This window comes from Psittacula echo (genome assembly GCF_963264785.1).
Source record: "Psittacula echo genome assembly, chromosome: 22".
NCBI lineage: Eukaryota > Metazoa > Chordata > Aves > Psittaciformes > Psittacidae > Psittacula > Psittacula echo.
Genome location: NC_137758.1, coordinates 3,948,225 through 3,970,903, shown reverse-complemented (window position 1 = coordinate 3,970,903; position 22,679 = coordinate 3,948,225). Strand labels below are relative to the sequence as shown.

At 57.6% G+C, this 22,679-nt stretch overlaps 2 protein-coding genes across 3 annotated transcripts; one reads left to right on the top strand and one right to left on the bottom strand.

The window, feature by feature from the left end:
• Positions 1-535: 535 nt before the first annotated feature.
• Positions 536-3,715, bottom strand: PACSIN1 (protein kinase C and casein kinase substrate in neurons 1; the record flags this gene model as incomplete). The annotated part of the gene is made up of 9 exons (XM_080632962.1): positions 536-645; positions 961-1,154; positions 1,368-1,492; positions 1,573-1,693; positions 2,002-2,177; positions 2,494-2,649; positions 2,784-3,019; positions 3,153-3,309; positions 3,653-3,715. 9 exons carry the CDS (start codon positions 3,713-3,715, stop codon positions 536-538), a joined length of 1,338 nt encoding a protein of 445 aa, XP_080489088.1.
• An 11,644-nt stretch (positions 3,716-15,359) lies between these two features.
• On the top strand, positions 15,360-21,440 carry LOC308229247 (small ribosomal subunit protein eS10). 2 transcript variants are annotated; one of them, XM_080633154.1, is made up of 6 exons: positions 15,360-15,446; positions 16,308-16,457; positions 16,922-17,093; positions 20,324-20,401; positions 20,771-20,826; positions 21,352-21,440. In XM_080633154.1, exons 2-6 carry the CDS (start codon positions 16,308-16,310, stop codon positions 21,391-21,393), a joined length of 498 nt encoding a protein of 165 aa, XP_080489280.1. In that variant the 5' UTR covers positions 15,360-15,446; the 3' UTR covers positions 21,394-21,440. The 2 variants fall into 2 exon arrangements, with proteins under 2 accessions (XP_080489280.1, XP_080489279.1); XM_080633153.1 differs by lacking the exon at positions 15,360-15,446 and adding an exon at positions 15,491-16,183.
• The last annotated feature ends 1,239 nt before the right edge of the window (positions 21,441-22,679 follow it).

Below are 22,679 nucleotides of genomic sequence, written 5' to 3'. Positions count from 1 at the left end.
GGTGGCTGCAGAGCCAGAGGGGGGGTGCTCATTCCCTTCCTTTGAGAAGGGAGGATGAAGCAGGGAGAAGAACACGGAAGCATGGAGTCAGACTCCAATCCACCTTGGGCTTTTGGGATGAATTTGATTAGTCCCAGGAGCTTCAGCGCTGTGCATTTCGGAACAGTTCCAGCCAATCAGAAGGCGGCTCATGATTTCAGTATCTTTAAAACCAACCGGTCAGGAGCTCTCACTGGTTGGGATTTAAGATCTTGAGGTATCGGCTTTTTGTTCAGAGAAAAGATCAACTAACGCAGACGAACAGACGACGTCATCTTTCGCTTCACGTTATCTTGAAGAAGAAGAAGAAAGCGGCTATGCAAAATACTCTTCGGAGACAACTCTTAAAAAAATAAAAGCTTGGTCGGAAAATATGTCTGAATCTCTAACTGTGAGGAGTGAAGGACCAGACAGCACCACGGCTGGTTGGTGGAGCGATGGAGGCAATGGAGGGTGGATTGAGCTGCTGACTGCGACAAGGAGCACACCACAAGACTTAGATTGCCTCCACGTAGTTGGCGGGGTAGAGACCTAGCTGCCCGTTGTCCAAGCGCCCTTTGCACCATCCTTGCTCGTCTTCTTCACCAAGTTTGGTTAATTCATCACCTGGGAGGAAGGTGGAAGGGGAGAGGTTTGTTGTGAACTTCTTCTACTACCTTATTTCTCTGCTGGATGGAGCTGCTGGGGGGTTTAGGACTGATCTTGAGCATGCTGATTTGTAGGGTAGAAAGGCAAGGGGGTGACCCATGAGACCTCATGGGTCTCATCCCACCTGGGTTTGGGCTAAGCTTGTGCTTTCCCCTTTCTGCCAGTTCAGCTTCCTGAAGGGCTGGGATAACCCAGAAGTTATTTGAGGGATTTCCCACTGAAACATGGGGCACCTGCAGCTCCAGCAAACCCAGCACTGACAATGGACCGTACCTGCTTTGAAGCTGAGCTCATCCTGCTCCTGCCCATCGTAGTCGTACAGAGCCCGCACCCGCACACCCTTCCCCACCGACTCCTCGTCGAAGGGGTTGGTGCCACCATTGGCCTCGCTGGTGTTGAAGGAGTTGCTGCCTTCATCATCGGACCACTCGGCGCTGTAGGTCTGCCCACGGTCGTGGCTGCTCACGCTACAGCAAAGAGGAAGAGGGGCTGTAGGAGTGGGCAAGGGATGGAGGACTGGGGCAGGCACCGGGTGCCGCTGGAAGGATGCTGCAGTTTCCCTGAGGCTACAGGGGAGCAGTGGCTGCAGCACGACCCCAGCTCATGAGGACCAGGACATCCTGCATCCCCATAGCACTTGCAGCGTTCCCATAGCATCTTCCCACCCTGCCAGCCCTCACCTCCCGCGCTCGCCCGCCGGTGCCCCGCTCTCGCCCGTGCCGCTGGCATTGGTCAAGGTCACCCCCTCGCCCTTCCTCTGCTTCTCCTTCCGCGTTATCGTGTGCGTCAGGTCCGGGTTCCACTCCTGCAAGCACAGAGCAACCAGCCCCTGAGCGCCCGGCTGCCCTGTGGGGCTGCCAGCACAGCCGTGGTGCTCAGCCTCACCTCAAACTGCGGCCAGTTCATGGGCATCCCGGGGCCGCTGGTGCTGCGGAACCACCGGAGGTCCTCCTGCGCATCCGAGAGGCGGATGGCTTGCTCCAGCTCCCGATAGACGTTGGCATAGCTGCAGGAGAGGTGGGGGTCAGGGGGCTGCAGGTAGGGTGGACCCCACTGTGGACGGGTTAGATGGGGACATGCCCAGGTGGGGTTACCCACTACAAGGCACAGGCCTCCTGCCACTCCAGTGCATCTTAGTGACCATGGTGGTGCCCATGCCTGTTTCTGGCCAACGCCATGGTCACCAGGATGTACTGGAGCGGCAATGGGCTGTCTGGAAGCACCCGATCCCTCCAGGGCTTGATTTGCCTTCCAGGCACTATAAGGAGACCTTGCATGGGCCCTTTCTGCCCAGCGAGCACAGGAGGCACCTACCTGCTGCTCTCGGCCAGGTTCAGGTGCCTCTTGATGTCCAGGAGCACTTCCTTGAGGAAGTTGAGCCTCTTCTCCTCAAACTGCTGGCACTGCTCGAAGACTTGCTCCATGCTCTCGATGTACTGCGGGGTGCACTTGTTCAGCTCGTCCAGCACCTTCTCGTACTTCTCCTGAGTCTGCAAAGGTACCTTGGTTATACCCCGAGCACCTCAGAGCCCCTCTGTGGGTGCTGAGAGGGCCTGGTTTGGAGGCTCCCATGCTGGGGAGCCCAGGTTGAGATAAGAGCCCCTCTGTGGGTGAAATCAAGTCTGTTACCAGAGAGATTTTGCCCTGGTAAAAGGGGTGAATCTCTGCCTTGCTCACGCTCCCCTGAGCACTGTCTGCAAGTCATCACACTTCTATAGGAGCATATGGATGGCAAAATGGGAATGAATGGGGGAAGAGGGCCACAGTGGTCATTCCCACCGCTTTTCCCTGCCCGATGCCTCGCACCTTTTGCACATCCTGCTTGCACTTTTCTACTTTGTCCTGGAGCTTCTTCTGCTGCTCGGGGGTGTTGGACTGATCGGCCTTGCTGTTGGCTTCCCGGGTCATGGCCAGCTTCTCCTCCTTGCATGCTAGGTGGTAGGCTTTCTTGGCTGTCTCCAGCTGGGGAGAGAAGACACATCAGAGCAGCAGACACAGCTCCCTGCCCATCCCGCTGCTTGCAGGGAGGTGCCACTCGGACCTGGAGCCAGGAGATGGCAGGGATGCCCCATGACATGCAGCGCTTCTCCTCTCACCTCCTTGAGCTTCTTGGCCCAGGGCTTCTGGGCTTTCCTGAAGCCATCCTCAGCCTCCTTGGCCTCCTTGAAGCCTCCCATGATCTGCTTGTGGTAGGCGTCCTTCTGCCAGTTCTTGACCTTCTCGAAGTCATCATTCAGCAGGCTGTTCTTCACGTCCTGGTGCAGCTCACTCACCTTGTCTGCCTCCGTCATGATGGCACCCCACGCCTTCTCCAGGCTGCCGTACTGGGGCCCTGGGAGGCAGAGGGGAGAGCTGAGCATCACCGCATAACCCTTACCCCCTCCACCTCTACCAGGTGAAGCTGTGCTGGTGCACGGGTACCCACGGGACCCGGCTGCTCTGGGGGAGCCGGTTCTCGATGGCACCTTTCTCAATGAGCTGCCTCCACCGCTTGGACCAGTCAGTGAGCTGCTGCGCATAGGACTTCTCGATCTTGGCCCGCTCGTGCACGCAGTTCATGAGGTCATTGCAGAGACGGTGCCCGTCGTCGATCCGCTTCACTGTGCGCTTGTAGTTCCCCACCTGGGAGGGGGATGCAGACAGACAGGCATGGGAGCTGCGTCCAGAGAGCCCTAAACCTCAGCTGACCTTTGGTGGGGATAGGGGTGGCACCAGGCACTTTGGGGGTACAGGGATGGAGCCTTTGCTTTGGGGCTGCTCAAACCCAGCTCTGTTTGGTCCCTTCCATTGCTCTGCACCCCTTGGGGACAGCCGAGGGTGAGAGCTCCAGCAGAGCTGGCTTGGATGCCAAAGCCACCATGGCAGGCATGCCCGCAGCAAGCACTGTCCCCTGCCATGCGGGGCCACCCTGGGTGCAGTGACAGCAATGGGGGCCCCATGGGAGCAGAGCATGGCTGGGACTCACCTCCCAGAAGCTGTCGGTCGTTTCCTCTGCAGCCGCTGCCGACTCATCGTAGGAACCCGACATGGCTCCCGGTGCTGCCTGCGGCGTCCGTGCGGGCACTGGGTGGCTCTTGGGCAGGCACCAGCCTCATGCACTTCGGGAAGAAGAGGGGGTCATGGTGGGGGTTGAGCAGGGCACCCCCATTGCTCCTGTCCACAGCACCATGGGTCAAGCACCCAGCTGCAGGGGATGGGGATTGTGATGGGCATGGGGATGGTGCCCATTCCAACCCCTGCACCGCAGACTCCTCCAGCGCCTGGACCCCACTTGGTGCCATCCAAGCCTGCTCCAGAGCCGTGGTGCTGGGAGGGGACATGGTGGGGATGGTGGCAGGAGCTCACCAGCCAAGGTCACCAGCGAGGGGCCGTGGTGGGGATGGGGGGGGGTGCACCACACAAGGAATGCTCGTCTGGATATTCCACCCTAATCCGTCCTGATCTTCAGGAAAACGGCATCCCTGGAGCGTCACGTGGCCCCGCTGCACGGCTTAACCCTTTGCCGCTTTGCCAAAAGCTGTGGCTGACCATGGCAGCTTGTGGGGATGGAGAGGGGGCTGTGGTGGCCATAAGCATCGTTGGCATCCCCATCCTGCCTGGGATTCAGACAGTGCTCCCACAGGAAAGCGCTGGCCCTGTCCTGCATAGCATGTGCCACCAGGATGAGGACACAGTAGCCATGAATTGCCCTGGTTTCCTCCTGCTCTGTCCCCAAAAGGGCTGTGGGAGTGGGAGATGTGGTCATGGTCCCCATGCACCATCCCTTCCCCTGGGGAGGTGGAGCAGGCAGTGGGAGACCTGGCCACCTATCCTACCCTGCACCTGGGCAATGAGGTGGGAGGTCAGGGTTGTGGGGGCACAGGGTCCTGGTGACCCACTGCCCACTCATGGGGAGCAGATGGTCCAAGCTCTCCAGCTGGGCACACAGCTGGCTCCAAGGAGCCCATGGTCCAAGGCAGGACGTGGCCCCAAGAGGACCAGGAGGGCCGAAACAGTTACTGGAGCGCAGCACAGGGCTCACTGTGCTGGAACTAACAGGGCCGGCAGGGATTTAGTGATATAACCAAGGAGGCACCAAGCCCGCCCTCCCCAGCCAGTTAAAAATAAACGCGTGGCTGTCCCTCGCTCAGCTGCCGCGATGCTGACGGAGGGGGGACCGCAGCGATGCACAGCGCAGCCGGCGCCAGTCTGGCACCTACCACGCTCCATGGACACCCATGGGCTGCCCCAGTGCACCTGAGCAGTGGCAAAGCACCCATGGGCTGCCCCTTCTGCAAGCCCTGAGCATGGTGCAGCTCTTGGCACCGGGGGCTTGGTTTGTGTCTCTGGTCTGTGGCTCTTCGTTTTGCTGCAGAGGCTGTGTTGGCGAGGCAATGGCATCCTTGGGGTGACAGCCCCAGGGCTGGGACAGGGACCCTGGGGAGGGAGCACCTCCATAGCTGGCTGTAGTGCCATGGGATCCATGGGCACATGAGCCAGCCCCAGCCTCTCCCTGCTCCTTCTCCTCAGTGACACCTGGTCAGAGCTACAGCCTGGGGGTTATTTTTGGCTCTGCATCACTTCTCATCTAACACTGCTGCCTTGTCGCCGCTCTGCTGCCACGCACCCCCCCGCATGCATGTGCCCCACCGTGCCGGGCTGCCCCACAGCGCACACAAGCCCCGTGCCCACTGCCGCAGCCCATCGCATCGCATCAAGGAGGCTGCGGTGATGCCCGGTGCCGGCAGCCAAACCGAGGGGTGGTGCTGAGCTGCCAGCCCCAGCCACACACTGCTGCTCTGGTACCCTCGGCCAAGGGGCTCTGCTGTGCTCCCCCAGCCCCATGTTTGCACAGCGCTGCTGGAGAGAAGCCACAGAGCATTTGGCATCGAGGGATGGTGAAGTTTGCCCCAGCTCCTGCGTGCCCTTGGGTTGCCCCGGCAGCAGCCGCTCCCTTGCATCTCTGTCCCCATAAGCCCGCTCAGTGCTGAGCACTGGCGCAGCTCATCTCACCCAGCTCCTGCTGGCGTTGCTGGGGGGTCTGTGCCCTCCATGGGGACCAGGGACGGTGCCGACCCTGTGCAGGCAGGAGGTGCTGCAATGCAGAGAGCTGGCGCTGCCGACACTGCGGGCATGGGAGCTGCCTGTACCCCACGGCACGGCAGTGCCCTGGCCCCGTGCAGCCCAGGTTTGCTGTCCCTGCCCCTGGCAGCGGGGCTGCAGAGCTTTGGGCAAAGCACTGCTTGGGAAGGGTGAATGTGCCAAGCCGGGTCCGCTGGGGGGGGCAACAGGGCCCCTGCCTCTCCCTGCTTGCCTTTGCTGTAGCACCACCATTACATGTGCAACCCCCAGTGTAGTGGCCTTGGGGTGTGCTGTCAGATGGGGGTGCCCCATCCTGGGCTCTGGGGTCCTCAAGTGAGGTGCCAGGCAGCAGCCCCAGGCGCAGGGATGCTGCAGCCAGGAGGCAGCTTGCTCTGCCTCCAGGTTTTTTCATTGCCCTGGCCCCAGCATCTCTGCTGCAGCCAAAAAGCAAGGGATGGGGATGTGATACAGGGAACAGGCACCCGCCTGAATGCATCCTCATCCTGCCTGCTTGCACATCGACTGAAAATGGTGGGGACCCAGGGCTGCAGAGCCTCCTGGTACAGTTTCTCCTGCTGCAAAGAGCCCTCTGCCAAAGCAGGACGGTGGTGGATGTGCTGCAAGGAGCACCCTGTGCTTCCATCCCTGTCCCCATCCTGTCCCAAGGCAGGAGGTTCACACTTTGCAGTGAATGGGAGAGGGCTGGGTGCTGTGGGAGGGGAGTCAGGGGGGAAATCACTGATGAAAGCACCCAGGAGAGAGGGATGCCACGCTGAGCTGCACTCCCGCTGTGGGAATCACAGCAAGCAGGAGCTCCCCGACACCAAACCCAGCACAAACCAGTGCAACGCATGACACTCCCCTGGTGCAAAGCCCTTCTGAAGTTGCAACCTGGCCAAGGGCTCCGGCTGGAGCACATGAGCTGGGGATGGGAAGGTAATTTACTGTGTGCTGTTGCCTTGTAGTTACCCGAGCCCTCCCAGTAATAAAGCCAAAGCTCAGCAATTGGAAAGGACCCAATGGTCTGAGCTGGTTTTCTTGCAATTAAACACTGGGACTGACCTGGCCTGTCAAATCAAACCATCCATGGGGCTGCAATGTGAAATAATTGCTGCGTTTTGGCTCCTTTTGTAAGCATAAGGCTGAAGGTGAGTGCAGGGGGTTAGGGAAAGGGAGCCAGGCTGCGGTTCTATGGGGAAGGTCATTTGCTCTCCCTTATCTTGGCACGGAGCTGGTGGAGGGTCTGTCAGGGAGTGCAGCACCAAATGCCGCTGCAACACATCAGTGCTATGGCCACATTACGGCCACCATGGGAAAGACAACGGACTAGAAACTGCCAAGGAAGCCCAGGGCAGCCTGGCAGCAGCATCTCCCATTGCACTGCAGCAGCTCTGGAGCTGCCTTGCTGCTGCATCGGCTGCTGCTGGTACCCGACCTCAGTGCTGCATCCACTGCAGGCACCAGTGCCTACATGCTGCTCTCTCTGTGGCCAAGTACGGGTGGGTGAGATGCCCTGGCACGATGGCAGGGCCTCAGGCAAAGCTGGTGACACCGATGTGCTCTGCAAGAGGCTTTGCAGCAGCAGGAGCTGCTCAGCTCGGACCTGGCCGGATGCTGAGGGTTTCCCACTGGCATAGGGCTGGTGCGTGAATCCATGGGGCTGGGGCAAGGGAAAGCCTCCTATAGGGGTGGTGAGGGTGGCAGCAGAGGGGGTTGGCTCTGGCATGGCTGAGCTGTCCCCCCCCTTCGGAGCCGATATGGACCCTGCAAGGAAACAGTTAAGCGGGCGCTGCTGATTCACGCTGGCACTGGGCATGGAGGCAGGAGCAGGAGGAGGCAGGAGCTGGGAACCAGGGTTCTGGTTGAACAGCCCGGAGGGTCGTGAGCAGAAGAACACCCGTCCTGCCTCCTCATTATCCAGCTGAGCCCAAGGCCAGGTGGGAGGTGAGCCTGAACCCTTCCCAAGCTGCCAGCTCCATGCGAGCAGGCTGCAATCAGGGCCCCATCCTGCATCCCCAGGCAAAACCCCTCCAGCTGCAACACAAACAGGGTTGGAGCCGCAGGCAAACAGCCAAATCCTGCAGCCAGAACCGTGACCGGATGGGAGAGGATGGGAGGCACCCGCACAATGGGTGCTTCTCCATGGGATTTAGGTCAGGGCAGCGCCGTGGGGCTGGCCTGGACCCAGTGCACGTGGTTGCTGGAGCAGCGCAAGAGGTGGCTGTGAGGGCAGCAGGTCCCTGGGGGTAGCACGTTGGGAATGGTGGGAAACACCTGGGAACCACTTTTCCAATGAATCCTGTGCAGGATGCACCAGTGGCAGCTGCCTTGTTCCCACTGGGGCTGCCTGCACGGCCCGGGGGGAGCTGAGGATTGGGAAGGGGATTTGCCAGGTCAGGGCTTGCAGGGTCCCCAACCCAGAGTGTTTGCAGAAGTGGTTCAGTGATCCAAGGACACTATGGGGAGCCACGTCCTGCATGCAGACGGGAGGACACCACCTCACTGACCAGGGTAGGGGCCACGCTGCCGGGTTGCAGCAGATGGGGAGATGCGTTTCCTCCAAGAAAACAGCTTTGCATTCCATGTGTGCTCTGCAGAAACCTCCCCTTTCCTCCCCAGGACACCCATCTGAGTCTTCAGGGATTTTATGAGCCTTGTGAAAAGATTTCTGGAGATATGCACGGCATTTACAGGTAACGGGAGTGCTTCTCTCCAGGGAAGCTGCAGCCCAGCTCAGGTACAGCTGAGGATGTGCCAGGAATGTGGACAGGCACCACAGTGAGGTGCGGAAACAGGATTGTCAACCCCATGCATAAGCTCAGGCCTGGGGAAGGGAGATGGGGCTTGTAGGATTTCCACTTGCTATCCAACTCCGCAGCGTTTGTCAGCCTGCCACCTTAGCTTGCCGCTATAAACAAGGATGCTCAGGCTCTCAAGCAGGGATTTTTGTGGTCCCAGGGGTAGGGTTTAGGCAGAAATCCAAATATGAGGTTTGCAATTAAACCAAGAGGCAGCAAACGATGGTGGTGGAGTGCACGGAGGTGCTGTCCCCTCACTTCTGCAGCAGGGAGGGGGGAAACCAGAGTGTCACACGCTGGCACGGGATGGGGCGTCCCATCCACTGTACCTTGGCAGCTCAGACCCAGGGTTGGCAGTGACAGGAAGCGAATGGGGCTGCCAGGAGCAGGGTAGAGGGACAGTGGGATTACAGCTGCCTGTGGTGGCAGGAAGAGACAGGGAGCCGGAGGGGGCTCAAAGAAGGGATGGGAAAGCAGGGGGAGGATCAGGGGGGCTGGAAGGGGGAGAGGAAGAAGGAAGCTGAGGTGACAACAGGGCCATCAGTGGTGGGATGAGGGACTCCTTTGGGCAGGGGGACACAATGACACAGAGGGCACAAGTCCCCCCCATCATTTGCAGCTGGGGAAACTGAGGCACAAACCCAGGAGTGTGGCAGCATCGCAGAAGGGGTGTCCCCTACCCCAGCACCCCACCAGGTGCACAGGAGGGGTGAAGGTCATGTTCCCCCCGGCCTTCCTGGCTTGCAGACAGGCCCGGGGGGCACCGTGTCCTGCCGGGGGCTGCAGGGGGGTACCAAACCCACACAGCGCTACCCGGCTCTTGCGCAGCATCCCCCGAGCCCTCCCCACATCCCCACAAGGAACCCGCGTGCGCCACAGCCCCATCCCCACCAGCAGCCCCATCCCCACAGCGGACCCCATGGCAGCCGCGGCCCCTTCCCCCGGCAAAGCCCCGCGGGGGCCGGCGCTTACCTGGGCCGGGGCCCGGTGCTGCGCCGGGCTCGGCGGGACGGGCCGGTCGCGCCGCTCCGCTCCGCTCCGCACCAGCCGCGGGGGCGCGCACGGCCGCGGGCACGCGCCCTGCCTGCAGCCGCCCGTTGCCATGGCAACGGGGATGGAGCCGCTGCCCGCAAAGGCTGCAAGAGCCGTCGGGGGAGGCGGGGGGGGAGGGGGGGGGGGCGCGCGGACCATGGCCCGCAGCCTGGGTGCGGGGGTCTCCACGATGCACCCCCGACGGGGCACAGACCCTCAGCGCCCACCCATGGGGTGCTGCGGGAGCACCGCGGTCGCTGCGGGCTCCGTTAGGGCCACAAGCGGGGTCCTCCCCCCTCAAGCTGCACTGGCGAGAGGCTCCTTGGGGAGCTGAGGGAGGATACCCCCGGGGTACCCTCGCCTTCGGCCCCTGTCCCTCCTGCACAGGACAGAGCAATGCGCTCCCTCCTCTGCTCCCCTGGGAGCTCTGCCGCCTCCATGGCCCCGGGAAGGGGATGCAGGGAGGGATTTGGAGCTGAGACGCAGTTTTTGCAGGAACAAATACCCCAAAAACGCCTTCAGAGAAGCAGACGGTGCTGCCTCCGTGCCAAATGTGCCAGCGGGGAAAGGCTGGCAGGAGAAGCAGAGGCTGTCCTTCCCACCCAGCAGGGCTATGGAACGGGATGACGGGGTGACAGGGGCTGCATCCCCCTAAGGCTTCTTCGAGGCCATGGAGCCAGGCAGCTCCTTCCCCACTGCCTTCTGCCTCCTCCTGAGCACAGAGGCTTGTGCCTGGGGTCAGTGGGGCTTGGCACAGGATGCAGGTGCCAGAGTGGAGCAGAAGGCTGGAGCCGTCCTGCCCCACGGCTGGGGATGCTGCGAAGCCAGGGGGATGCAGGTGGGGGTGCAGACAGGCTCTGCCCCTCTCAACTGCCCCTGTGCACTGGGTCTGTGCTTGCCCCAGCTTGCGGGTGATGTCAGGGAAATGAAGGGCCAGCAGGAGGGGAAAGCTTCCAGCCGAGTAACCGAAGCCACAATAATGAGGCTGCCGGGGGCCGCTGCCACCAGGATCGGGTTGCCCAGAGAATGTGACCCGGTCCCAGGAGGCTCCGACGCCGGCTCAGCTTTCCCCTGACAAGCGCCTTCCACAGCTTAATGAAGCACGGTGGGGCCCCATCCTGCTCCTTCCAGCTTCGTGCCATCCAAGGGTGTTTTCCCACCTTCTGTCCCCAAAGTGTTTCACTCCCAGCTGCGGCTGGCAGCAGCGTGTGGGACCCCAGCAATGTGATGCTCCCCCATCCCAACACGGGAGCAGGCATGGGCTGTGGTTCCTGCTGGTGCCAGGGCATCTTTGCCCATTGGCATTTCAGAGCGAGGACCTGGAGGGTGCTGATTAACTGGGCATCATCCTGCGTGCAAGCAGCTGGCAGTTCCCAGCACAGGGTTGCTGCAGTGCAGAGGAGCAAATGTTGTTAGGATTTGCTCTCCAAGAGGGTGACGGGGGGACTCAATGACTTGGGAGGGCTTTCCAGTGCTGACAACCCCATTGCCACCAGATGTGGCCCATGCAGGTAGGACTGACTCAAGTCCCCTTCCCCAGCAGCTCAGTGGAACTTCCCCCACAGCATGAGGCTCTTGCAATGTCGGTTGGTTCCTTCACCACAAACTTTTCCCTGGCTCTTGCTATCCCATTGCTTACTACTCCTCACGATAAGTCATTTTCCCCCTGTAAAAGAAGTTTCCTTGTGGGAGGCAGCAGCCAGCATTGGCAGGAAATAAGCCCTGATTTATCGTGCCACTCGCCACTCTGAAATTACGGCTCTGTGAGCACCATGGCAAGCTGAGAGCAGCAAATCAGCCCACACCGTGCTCTTGCGGCTGCCAGCAGCCTGCCTGCGCAGCAAGCTGGTGCGGGCAGGGGAGGAGAGAAATGACACCAGCTATCAGCCGCTCTGCCCATCACCCGGCCACAAATGCCAGCTTTTACATGAATAATGGGGGGGATTTTCAGCAGTGGCTTCATCCCAGCAAGGAAAGGAAAATGCATTTCCTAAACCACGGCAGAGCCCCCTGTTATGGAGCTTTCTGCTGAGCCGGCTGGCGCTGAGAGCAAGGGGAGAGCCCTCAGCCCATGGGAAGGCTGCTTGGGGTTGGGAGCAAAGAGGCCCAGCATCCTGCTTATCCTGAGCCCATCCATGGCTTCTCCCTGCCCCTTCCCACTCAATACCAGGGGCAAAGAGGAGCATTATGGCACCTGGCTCCCCTCAGGGCTTATGGGGCCATTGCCCCCGTGCTTGCCCCATGCCCAGGATATGCCCCCATCGCGGAGATGCCGTCGGTCCCAGGAGCCCTCTGGGGCTTGCTGAGAGAACGCAAGTGAAGCTATTCTGCATCTCTAATTAGCAGCGAGGATAATTGGCCGCTCTGCAGCAATCACACAGAAAGGCAGTCATTGTGGAGGGCCCCAGCGCAGGGCAGGTGCTGCCAGACACCCAACTCCCACCAAAACAATGCCCTTCTTGTCTGCTCATGACTGGCCCTGGGGGCATCCCCCGAGCCCTTCCGGGGAAGGGGCTGGGGATGGGACATAAAGGCTCTGTTTTTCCTGGAATGCTGCATGGAGCCCGGTGCTGGGACCTCGCTGCCTCCTTCCCCCCATGCTGTGCCATGCCGAGGGCAGCCTGGCTCCTGCGGGAAGCTGCCAGTTGGATGCGGCCTCTCCCTGCCCAAGACTCATCTGCAGAAGCCCGGGAGGGTCCTGTGTTTGCCTTCAAGGTGTTGCACAAGCACCAGCTGGTCTGGCCGCCCTGCGGGGACAAAGTCTGTCCCTGGGCAGAGCTGCTCCATGAGGTCTCCTCCTCCTGCCGCCTGTGCCAGGGAAGCCCAGCTCCATCCCAGCTCCATCCCGGCCGTGGCATGGCCAGGGGGATCACCAAGGTTGAGGACACAGGATTTTTGGCAAGCAGGATCCCACATAGAGCCAAACCCAGGCTTTGGCTTGCTGCAGGATGTGGCCCCAGTGCGGATGCACGTTGCCGGTGCTGATATTCCCTTTCTCTCCCTGCCCCTGTGCACGTCACCAGTTGATGCCTGCCAGCTGCCCAGGCATTTTTTCCCCAATCCTTTTACAGTTAAAACCAGCTCCCGTCCTGCTGCCCACACCCAGGGAGAGATGGAGAGGAGGGTTCAGATCATGGATCAGTGCGGACCCCAGGGCAGGGTCAGCACCATCAGCAGTGGCCGACACAGTGGCAAAGGGAACACAAACCCCAGAAGATGGGAAAGACCTCCAGGGTTTTGGGGTCAGGAGCAATGGGAGCCGCAGTTTGGCACCGAGTCCCCATTGGTGTCAGTGATGCGGTCTCCAGGCTGTGCTGTGGCAATGGCCTTGCTCGGAATGCATGGCTTAGGGATGGGTTTGCCTGGGGAAGGCGGTGCGGGGCTGACGGAAGCGGGAGCAGCCCGAGAGGCTGCCGGGGAAGCTCTAATCCGTTTAGCAAAGCACTTGCTTTGCCATTCCCCAGGCAGGTGCCAGAGGAGATGCTGGCAGAGGTGGGCGGTGCGGCAGGACAGGCGGACAAGGGCAGCAATCCCGCTCCCTGGGATGAGCCGGGAGACGCGTTCCTCCCAAGGGTTGCTGCAGAATCCCAGGGGCTGCTCTGCGGGAGGGTCCTGCCCTCAGCTCCATCCCTGCAGTCCCAGAGAGGGTGATATAAAATGGGGGCAAAGCCCAAGGATGGCACTGGCAGGTCCAGTGCCTTGGACATGCTGCATCCCTCCTGCCCCAGGGCTGCACGGGCAGCCCAAACCATGCAGGAACCCCCCTGGGGAGGGGGTAATGGGCGTCTTCCAGCCCCATGCACCCTGCAGGGACTTCGCTGCTCGCTGCAGCGATCCCAAAATCACAGCTCTAGTGCCCCGTGTGCCTCCATAGCAAACCCCCTGGGCTGGTGGGATGAGCACCGGCCCCTGGGGAGGCAGAGCCCTCTGGTAGCACTGAGGCTCAGCCTAAGCCGCCTTGCAGAGCCTCAGCTCCTGCCAGCTGCCCCGGTGCCGTGCCCTGCGGCTGAGGGGATTAGGGAGCTCTGGGCGGGCTCTGCCGTGAGCTCGGCTCCAGAGCACCCGGGAGCCGCTGGTGCACCTGAACCCCTTCGGCTGCGGGGCTTGGAGCAGGAGCCAGGGCTTCGCGCCGGGTAAGACGATGTCAGACGCGTCCCAGGGAGGTGAGGGGGGGATGCCAGCCCCCAGACCTGGCCTCAGGCTGTCCCCGCTGGGGTCCCAGCCCTTTATGCGTCCACGGGGGGCTGGAGGGACCCCACACCCAGGGCTGAGAGCAGCTGATCCACCAGCGGTGCCAGCCCCAGCCGGGCAGGGTGAGCACAGCCCTGGGGCATCCCTGGCCCCACAGTCAGTGTGTGGGGCCAGAGCTGCTGCCCGGAACCCCCGGGAGCCCTGGGTGCGATGGGTGGGCTATGGGGTGATGGGCACAGCATGCAGAGCAGGGCTATGTGAGCACCAGACTGTAGGTGCCCAGGGAGGCACAGCAGCCGGGCAGGACCTGTGGGACCCACAACTGCCTTCCCACCCAACAGAGACACCACCAAGCCGGGAAGAACAGGCGAACCCGAAACCGGGGGCGGGGTGCACACGCTGGAGGTAGACAGCGAGCCCCACTCAGCACAACCCAGCAGGAGCTGGGAAGTGCCCAAACAAGTCAGGGAGCTGCTCTGCTAAAGTGGGGCTCATTTCCCAACAAGCTACCATTGGCACAGGTTGGAGCCCATTTCAAACCCCCCACCAGCCAGGAGGAGACTCAGGGTGACTGCGCGGTCACAGCGCACCGAGCCCCGGCATCCCATCGCCACCGGGGGACACCGCCACCTCCATCACCGTGTGTGCTGCAGCAAGCCCCGGCCAACCCACCGATGCCAACCTCCCTCCTGGCCCCAAACCTGCCGGGAGCCTCATAGGGGGTACCTTTGGACGTGGGGAACGCGGCAGAGCGGGGCTGGCTGCGTCTCGCCGGGGCTGGCTCTGCACATCGGCAGGAAGGTCACGGCAGATGGGGAGGAGGGGGGTAAAGATCAGCATGGAGATTAGGGAAGCATTTTTAGCCAACCAATCGCCGCCCCCGTGTAACGACTCCTTGGCCGCACAAGGTGAAAACACGACTGTGGAGATGGGGATGGGGATGGATGGGAATAAGCCCCGAGCCCCTAGGCTGGCGGTGGTGGTGGGGGGTCCCCAGCCTCCCCGTGCTCCTCTGTGTGAGTTCATCCATCCTCTCCCGCTCTTCCAAGCCTGCTTTGCACCCTGCCAACCAGCGACAGGTCGGGGGGTGCCATGTGTGAAGCTCCCATGGGTCTGGGGTGGTCGTGGGGTGCTCAGACCTCCGGACAGGGCAGAAGCAACCCTGCTCTATGGGGGAACATCGCACACAGGAACACAGCTCTGGTTCCCCCTTTATCACCCTGCCTGGGGCCACCGCATCCCCCCCGGCTATGCAGGGCATTTCGGGGCACAAAGCGGACTCCGCGCGGCTCCAGCGAGCCCCGAGCCCTTTGCCTGGGTGTGAGCGGGGCAGGGAGCAGCGCGGGGCGCGCCGCAGCCCGGCTCCAAAGGGCACTGCCATGGGGATGGGCTGCGGTGGTGCCCAAGCGGGGCTCCTCGGCCCGGTACCCGCAGGGTGGGAGCGGGCAGCGCCCCGTGGCCGGGGGCAGCCGAGCGGGCCGCGCTCAGGATGTGACACGGTCGCCGGTGGCTGCGCGCCCGTCAGGCACCGCGGTGGGCACCTCACGCTCCAGCTGAGCGCTCTGCTCAGGCACCGCCGCGGTCACCCTCGTCTGCAGGGGACCTTTGGGAGGCCGGAAGCGGCCGCGCGGCGCTTGCGCCCTCCTTTCCGCTCTTGGGGCCGCCGCCGCAGCCACGGTGAGGCCGCGCTCGGGGCCCGCATCGGGCTCGCATCGGGCTCGCATCGGCGCCATCCCGCGGCGGGGCTGCGGGGTCGCTGCTGGGCAGGGGCAGGGAGGCGCGGCCCGGGCCCCCGCGGAGGGATTGCCGCGGTGGGGGGCTCCAGCTCCGACCTTACGGGGCGGGAGCGGCTGCGGGGCACTAGGCCGCGGGGAGGGCCCGCTACCGGGCAGTCAGGCTTTGACGCTGTGGCGGCGGCAGGGGCAGGCCGCGGAGGGAACCCCCTTGGGGCACCGGGGTGTTCCCCCCTTGAGCACCGGCAGCGCGGCGGTTCCCGCTGCTCGAGTCGCAGCGTCCCGTTCCCGGCCCGTGTGTATCGGGAAGCGGGGTGCGGCGGCAGCGGTGTGGCTGTGATGCACGGCAATGGGCTATGGGCACGGTTATGGGCCTCGGGTGCGCTTCCAGACCTTGCTCTCGGCTCCGAGAGGGGAGTGTGACCGGTTTCCCTGGCTCCGGAGTTAGGTGGATTGACAAGAGCAGCACAACTGAGCACGGGTCTGTGGCAGTGGAGGCGAAGCAGACCTCACCCGGAGCTGTATCTCTGCCGCATTTGTGCCGGCCCTTGTCTCGGCTGAGAGCAGATCGTTCACAGTCTTTATTTAACACAGTGATGTGGCTTAATGTTAACGCTCAGAAGTTCACATTGCTGTTTTCCTTCACAGGAAAACCATGGGAAGGGATGCCCAGCAGCCCAGGTGTTGAAATTGTTTGGTTTTCCCTATGAACTAGCACTGGTTTTGTTTAGTTACTTCTGGTAGACTTCTGAATGTGTTTACTTTAAATTGGCAGCATTTATCGTCTACCTCTAATCTCATTTAGATGTTGATGCCCAAGAAGAACCGAATTGCCATCTATGAGCTCCTTTTTAAGGAGGGAGTGATGGTGGCCAAGAAAGATGTCCACATGCCAAAGCACCCCGAGCTTGTGGACAAGAACGTGCCCAACCTCCATGTCATGAAAGCCATGCAGGTATGGAGGCGAGGGTGGGCTGCCACCAGCCAGGGCCTGGGCACACCAGGGTGCTGCCTACCTGTGAACAAGCATCATCAGCCAGGAGCAGATAAACACAGAAGTTGCATGCTCTGTTTCTTTCCTATTACAGCTCTCTCCCATTTTCCTGATTTTTGCCGTTTTCTCTTTGATTTATTGTTCCCCCCCAGGCCACAGGTTATTTATTTGTGGATGCACATCTCTAGTTCCATTTCTGAAGCTATGACGCCTGTGTGTGTGGTAGCCTTGTGTTTTTCACAGGGTAGAAACAATGCTGTGATTCAGACCTGTGCCTGTGAACTTTTGTCTGTTTCTAAATTCTTATTCCCCACGTACCCTCGATGAGCTCTTGTGTTCATAAAACTGTCTGGTGAGGATATTGATCAGAGCTGTTGAATGATGATCAGGCTCAGACGTGAAGTAATGCAGAATTCTCTCTCTAGTCTCTGAAATCCCGTGGTTATGTGAAAGAGCAGTTTGCATGGAGGCATTTCTACTGGTATCTGACCAACGAGGGCATCCAGTACCTGCGCGATTACCTTCACCTGCCCCCTGAGATCGTCCCTGCAACCCTGCGCCGGAGCCGCCCAGAGACAGGCAGACCACGGCCCAAAGGTGAGCTGAGAGGGGGCTGTGCTCAGGAGGAGAAGAAGGGGACAGGTTGAGTATGCTGGTGCAGGTGTAGTGCACAGTCAGCTGAACATCAGCTTCCAGAGCAGAGCAGTGTCAGTTATTGTGATTTTTGGACTCCTAAACGTGAACAGATCAAGCTGTGTAGGTTTTATTGCTTCAGTATTTGTTACTCATCTGATGGCCACTGGCCTACAGAGAGGGGGCTAAAGAAAGCTGTGAGGCTGACTGGGTGAGCTGTTTTGAGTGAGAGACTTGGCTTCTTGGTGACACTGGTGCCTGGAAGAGCAGGTGTGCTGGAACTGCAGGCTCTGGGTTGAGGCATCAGTTGGTTCCCATAGATGGCTGAGGTCTAGGATGAGGGATGCCTTTGGCTGCTGGGGCTTTTCAGAAGTGGTTCTTGTCATTTGGGAAGGGCCTGCTGCAATCCTTCCCTGTCGTTTCAGGAGGATGGTGTGCGTGCTGCCCACCTAGCGCAGCAGGAGCAGAGAACCTTGTCTCTGGCAGAGTTATACTTAGACAAACTGCCTGGAAGGCTGGTGTGTAAAAGCTGAGTGGCTTTGGCTGGGGTGGGTGAAATGGGGAACAAACTTGGGGTGCAGGAGTCAGTGACTGAGTGAAAGCCAAGCCCTGGGTTCTGGATGTGCTTCATGTGGGAGTTCCAAGTTGGATATCCATAGTTCTGGCTTTATCTGATGTGTTCCTGGGCAAGTCCCGTTATTAAAGCTGGCTTCACTTTTCGAAAGGTTTACAACAAACACGTGTGATTTGTTGGGTTTGTAGTTGGTTTTGTTTTTGTGGTGGGTTTTTCATAGCCCAGAGTGAAGGCAATGGTGGTCATGCAAACAGATGTGCTGCTGATACTGACTTCTCGCTTGCCTGCAGCTGTGTCTGCATGGGTGCCTCCCTGCAAAATGTCTTGTAGACTCATCTGTAGCTGGCTGAAACCTATTTCCAGAAGGTGTTCTGGTTGCAGATAGGAATATTAAATGCTAAAAGTTTGGGTTGCAGACCTGCCTCTCTAGGCCACACGAGGCAGAGGATATGCTTTTTCCTTGTGTATGCTTGGTATTGGCCTGTGAATGGCTTGTGAACCATTTTGATATACTTTGTGGTGAGCAAAGTCATAGAATAGTGCAGTATAAATAAACTTGAGGTGGATGTGCTGAAGCCACCATGCCTCTTGGTTCAGTTCTGAGAAGTTACTGTGTTCCAAGCTAGTAATTGAGAGTAGCAAGGATGATTATATTGTTTGTATGTGCTTAGAGATGCTCTGCAAAAACCCTGATGCTTAGTTTTCCTGGTTTCTTCTGTCCAGCAGTAGAGAAGAAAACCCAGTGCAGAACATGGGTAGTAAAATTGCCCAGAAGGTATTGGGGGAGATAAAAACTTCTGGAAACTTAAGAGAAAGGAGGGAGAAAATCACTGCAGCTGTGGTTGGCAGAACAGCATTGCAAGGTCTCTAGGGGTGAGAAATGTTTCTTCTCCTTCAAGGCAGGTGATGGTAGGTTTGTCTGCCTTGTGTGGAGTTGCCTGTTGTATTTACCAAGAATAATGTAGGATGTCACCCTGCCCATAAAGAAAGGCCCACTCTCCAAAGGGGAGTCCTGCGTGACTGAGCTCTTGGTAGCAGTCCACTCTCGCTGCTTCTGTACGCTGCTGTGTTGTACCCCATTGGCAAAGTACTGGATGCTGCACTTCACCTCCATTGCCTGCAATTTGTTCTTTAGCTTAACAAAACTGTAGCATCATGTGCTTCAAAGGAAAGAATTGCATTGAAATTAGGAAGGTGTTGGTTTCTTTGATCTCTGAGTAGCTTTGGATGTTGCCAAATTTATTCTTTAGATGCTGTGTTTATCCAGCAAGCTGAAGAAATTGTCTCTAGTGGGAGTGCAAGGGGCTAAAACTTGCTCAGGGTTTCTGCAGAGAGGCAGCTTCACTGTACAGCATCGCAGCCCTTCTCAGGGCAGTGCCAATGACCTCAACTGGTCCACACCTTGGCAGGGTTAGCTGGTAAGGCTGCACATACTGGCTGTTTCTGTGTGGATCACCTGCCTGCAGCAGACTAAAGGTTGCAGAGTGTGTGCGGATGGTGGTGCAGAACTTCTGGGTCTTGCTTGATGTCTTTTTTGAGGCCTTTCCTCTACTTCCATGCAGTGCTACTGGGTTTCTCAATTAAGGCTTGGTACAGAAGCTGAAGCAGTTAGTCTAAAGGAGGTTTCAGACTGCTGTGTGTTTGAGATTTGCAATCCATTTCTCTGTTACAGATGTAATTGAATTGTTAGAAATAAAGAATGGGCAAATTTGAAGTTTAAAAACCCTCCAAATCCATTGTCTGTGGGGTTTGCTCTAATGTTTTAACCTGACAGAAAGGATGTAAAAGCACTTGCAGGAAAAGTTAAATCTGTTTGCATATCAGTGGATGGTGTTTCTCTTTGTAATAAAAGCATCCATTATAAGAACTGTGTTTTTCTGTGGGAAAGCTAGTGCCTATAGTATAAATGAAGCCTGTAGAAGTGCATGGTTCATGTTTCTTGCTGCATGCTTGACACTGCTGGCAGCGACTTTAAATGTGTTCTACCCTTGAGTGGGAAGACCTCAGCCTGGTGCTGTGGGACCTGTTTGGTCTCTGATGCTGAGGATGAGCTCTGGAAGAGTGGGGTGACAGTTCCACCATGGCTGTTTCTTTCCCGCAAGTGTTCTGTCTGATACTAATCTGAGGTTACATAGATCATCTCCTCTTAGTTTTGTTAATCTATTCCATTGTGGAGGATTTGTGATACCGACCCTGCAGCTGTGTTGTGGGTTGGGATCAGAATGTCATGTGGTTTGACTGAGCTAGGAACAAGCTTGTTGGATGCGACAGATTCCCTGTATTTCTGATTTATTTTATCATCATTACTTTTTGGCCCTTGTTTGAAGACTGTTGAAATGATGCCATAAATCCATTTTTCACATTATTTGACTTTAACCCAAGCACAAGCTGGTGCACTTTGGCAGATTTCCTCCTTGAAGTGAAGCTTTCCTTATAACATCACTTTTTTTGTTGAGGTTTATATACACTGAGCCGTCCCAGCTGCTGCTCTGTTGGTAGATCTAATGGTTAACTGTTAAACTGGAGGGGTTTTTTTCCACCTTGAGATGGCAGGGTCACCAGGGAATGAGTTTGTGTCCTGGATAAGAACTACATTTGATGTTGCTGGTTTAACTTTCAGGTCTGGAAGGTGAACGTCCTGCACGCCTGACTCGGGGAGAGGCTGACAGGGACACGTACAGGCGCAGCGCTGTTCCACGTGAGTGTCCATCCTCTTGCTGGGTTAACATGGGGCTGACCCTGCTGTTACCTCTTTGGGAGGATTGTCTTCAGTATTAGCCCCTTTTCAAGAAAAACGGGAAAATTAGAGTCTTAGTGTAGTGTAGGCACTTGCACAGCAGAGTTCACCTGCATCTGCTCATAGATAGGAGTCTGATCTTGGATTTTGACAAGCTGCACCATGAGCTTGTCTCTGGGGTGTGTTCAGTAAGTCTCAGTAACAGCAGTTTTACTTGGCTGTGTTTAGCCTCAGTTTTAGTCATCTTTGATAAAGTTTTGATTCCAAGCAGGAGCACTGTACTTGGGGAGTGAATTCTTTGGTTAGTAACTCATTCTTCCTTCTCTCCAGCTGGTGCAGACAAGAAGGCTGAAGCTGGTGCTGGAGCAGCAACTGAATTCCAGTTTGTGAGTATTTGCAGTCAATATTTGTTTCCTTTATTGAAGCTTTGATTAGGAGAAACTGGCTAGGTGATATCTGCATGCTCTTCAGTGTGATGCTTCTCAGGTATTTAGCTCTCATTGTATAAGAGAGGCTGGCAGTTGTGCTACCCTTTATGCCCAGCTCCCTTATCGCATTCCTGTTGGGGAAACTATGTGATGGCTGTCACACTGCTGTGACAAGAAGCCAGTGACGCATTTGAGAAGCAAGCTGAGCTCTCTGGAGGCAATGGATGAATTCAGATTTCAGAAATAAGAGTTCTAGACATGATCCACCGAGCTGTTTAGGATGGGTTGGTTAACTTGTGTCAGGAAGCTAGTCTCAAACAGATCAGAGTGAGGCTATGCTTGGAGCAGGGGGTACTTAACAAAGTAATGCAGAACGGAGGAAGGGCAGCTCATCTGTGATGTTGCTGCTTCTTGCTGCTGTGTGTTTGCCACTGTCACTTGCTTAATACAGTGACTTCTAATGCTCTTCTTTTTCTGTTGCAGAGAGGTGGATTTGGTCGTGGACGTGGTCAGCCTCCTCAGTAGAACTTCCTGCTCATGTTTTGTGTATAATAAAATAGGTGAAAATGCCACCTGGGTTGCATCACTGTGTCTTAAGCACATAAATCTAAAGCTTGCGTAGCAGAGAAGTGACTCAAACCTCTGGCATGTGAAACAACAGCAGTGAAATAACTTGTGATTAGAAAACAGGTTATAGAGAAGGAACTTTGTAGGTTTGGTCCTTAGGGTTTTGCTAGTGTGTGGAGGTGTTAGTTAGGGGGGAAAGAGGAGCCTTGGTTCATGGCAGCGCTGCAGGCAGTTCTCTGCCCTGGAGGATGCTCACTTCTAGTAATTCCAGTGATGCAGGAAAGCAGGGCTGAGACAACGCTGTTTTTCAGAGAGAAAATTCAGCTGTGTCAGCCCCTGTGAATCGGACACAAGCAACGCATTCAGGCGAGCACGGCCTTTATCCCTGCTCTGAAACGCTACGTTAATTCATTGTGGCTCCAGAAAGGTGGGTGTTGGTGACAGTGCGCTGCCCACCAGCAGATGTCACTCGCTGGCTAATGATGGGATGATGCTAGTTGGGAATGGGTTTCTGTAGCCTGGTAAATGGTGTAATATCCTAGATGTGAGCCCGGGGAAGAAGAGAGTTTGTTCCAGCTCTGGTTTGGGATGAGGGAAATGGTGGGCATGGGATTTATTTCTTTCTGGGGGAGTTTGTTTCTTACTAGTTTATCCTCCTGTATAGCAGCAAAGTTTACACTTGCTAGTATTCATTTAGAGTTGTGATTCTGTTTGGGAAGCAGTGATGTGTTAAGCAAAGTGTTTAGCCACATAGAAAAGTAGGCAACTATTTCACATTACTTTGAGTATTCCAGCATGTGGTGGTTGGTATGAAATGCCACCTACTTTCTAATAGAACGTTTCACTTATTAGAGGGAAGATCCAGGTGAGCAGGTAAAAATGGCTTTTGTTTTGGGATGAAGAACCCCAGTCTAAATAGACTCTTCCACAAGGAAAGTAGTACTTCCACAGTTTTAATCTACCAGTCTCTGAACCTGCCAGTGTGGGATAGAGAGCAGAGCCCATCCTCATTCTCGTAAAGTTTGTGAGTGTTCAGCCACCTGAGCTGATGGGGCCGAGGGGCACGGCTGGTCCATGGCACCTCCTTTCCAGATGGAGCCTCTGGTGGGATCCAGACCTTTGTGTTCCACCCTGTACAGAGTCGGAAGATTACAAAGGCTCCAAGTCCTACCCTCCATGTCTGTCTCTGTTGTGCAGTGGAGGATGCTGAAGCCAAACCAGTGCTGGGCAAATGCTGTTCAGGT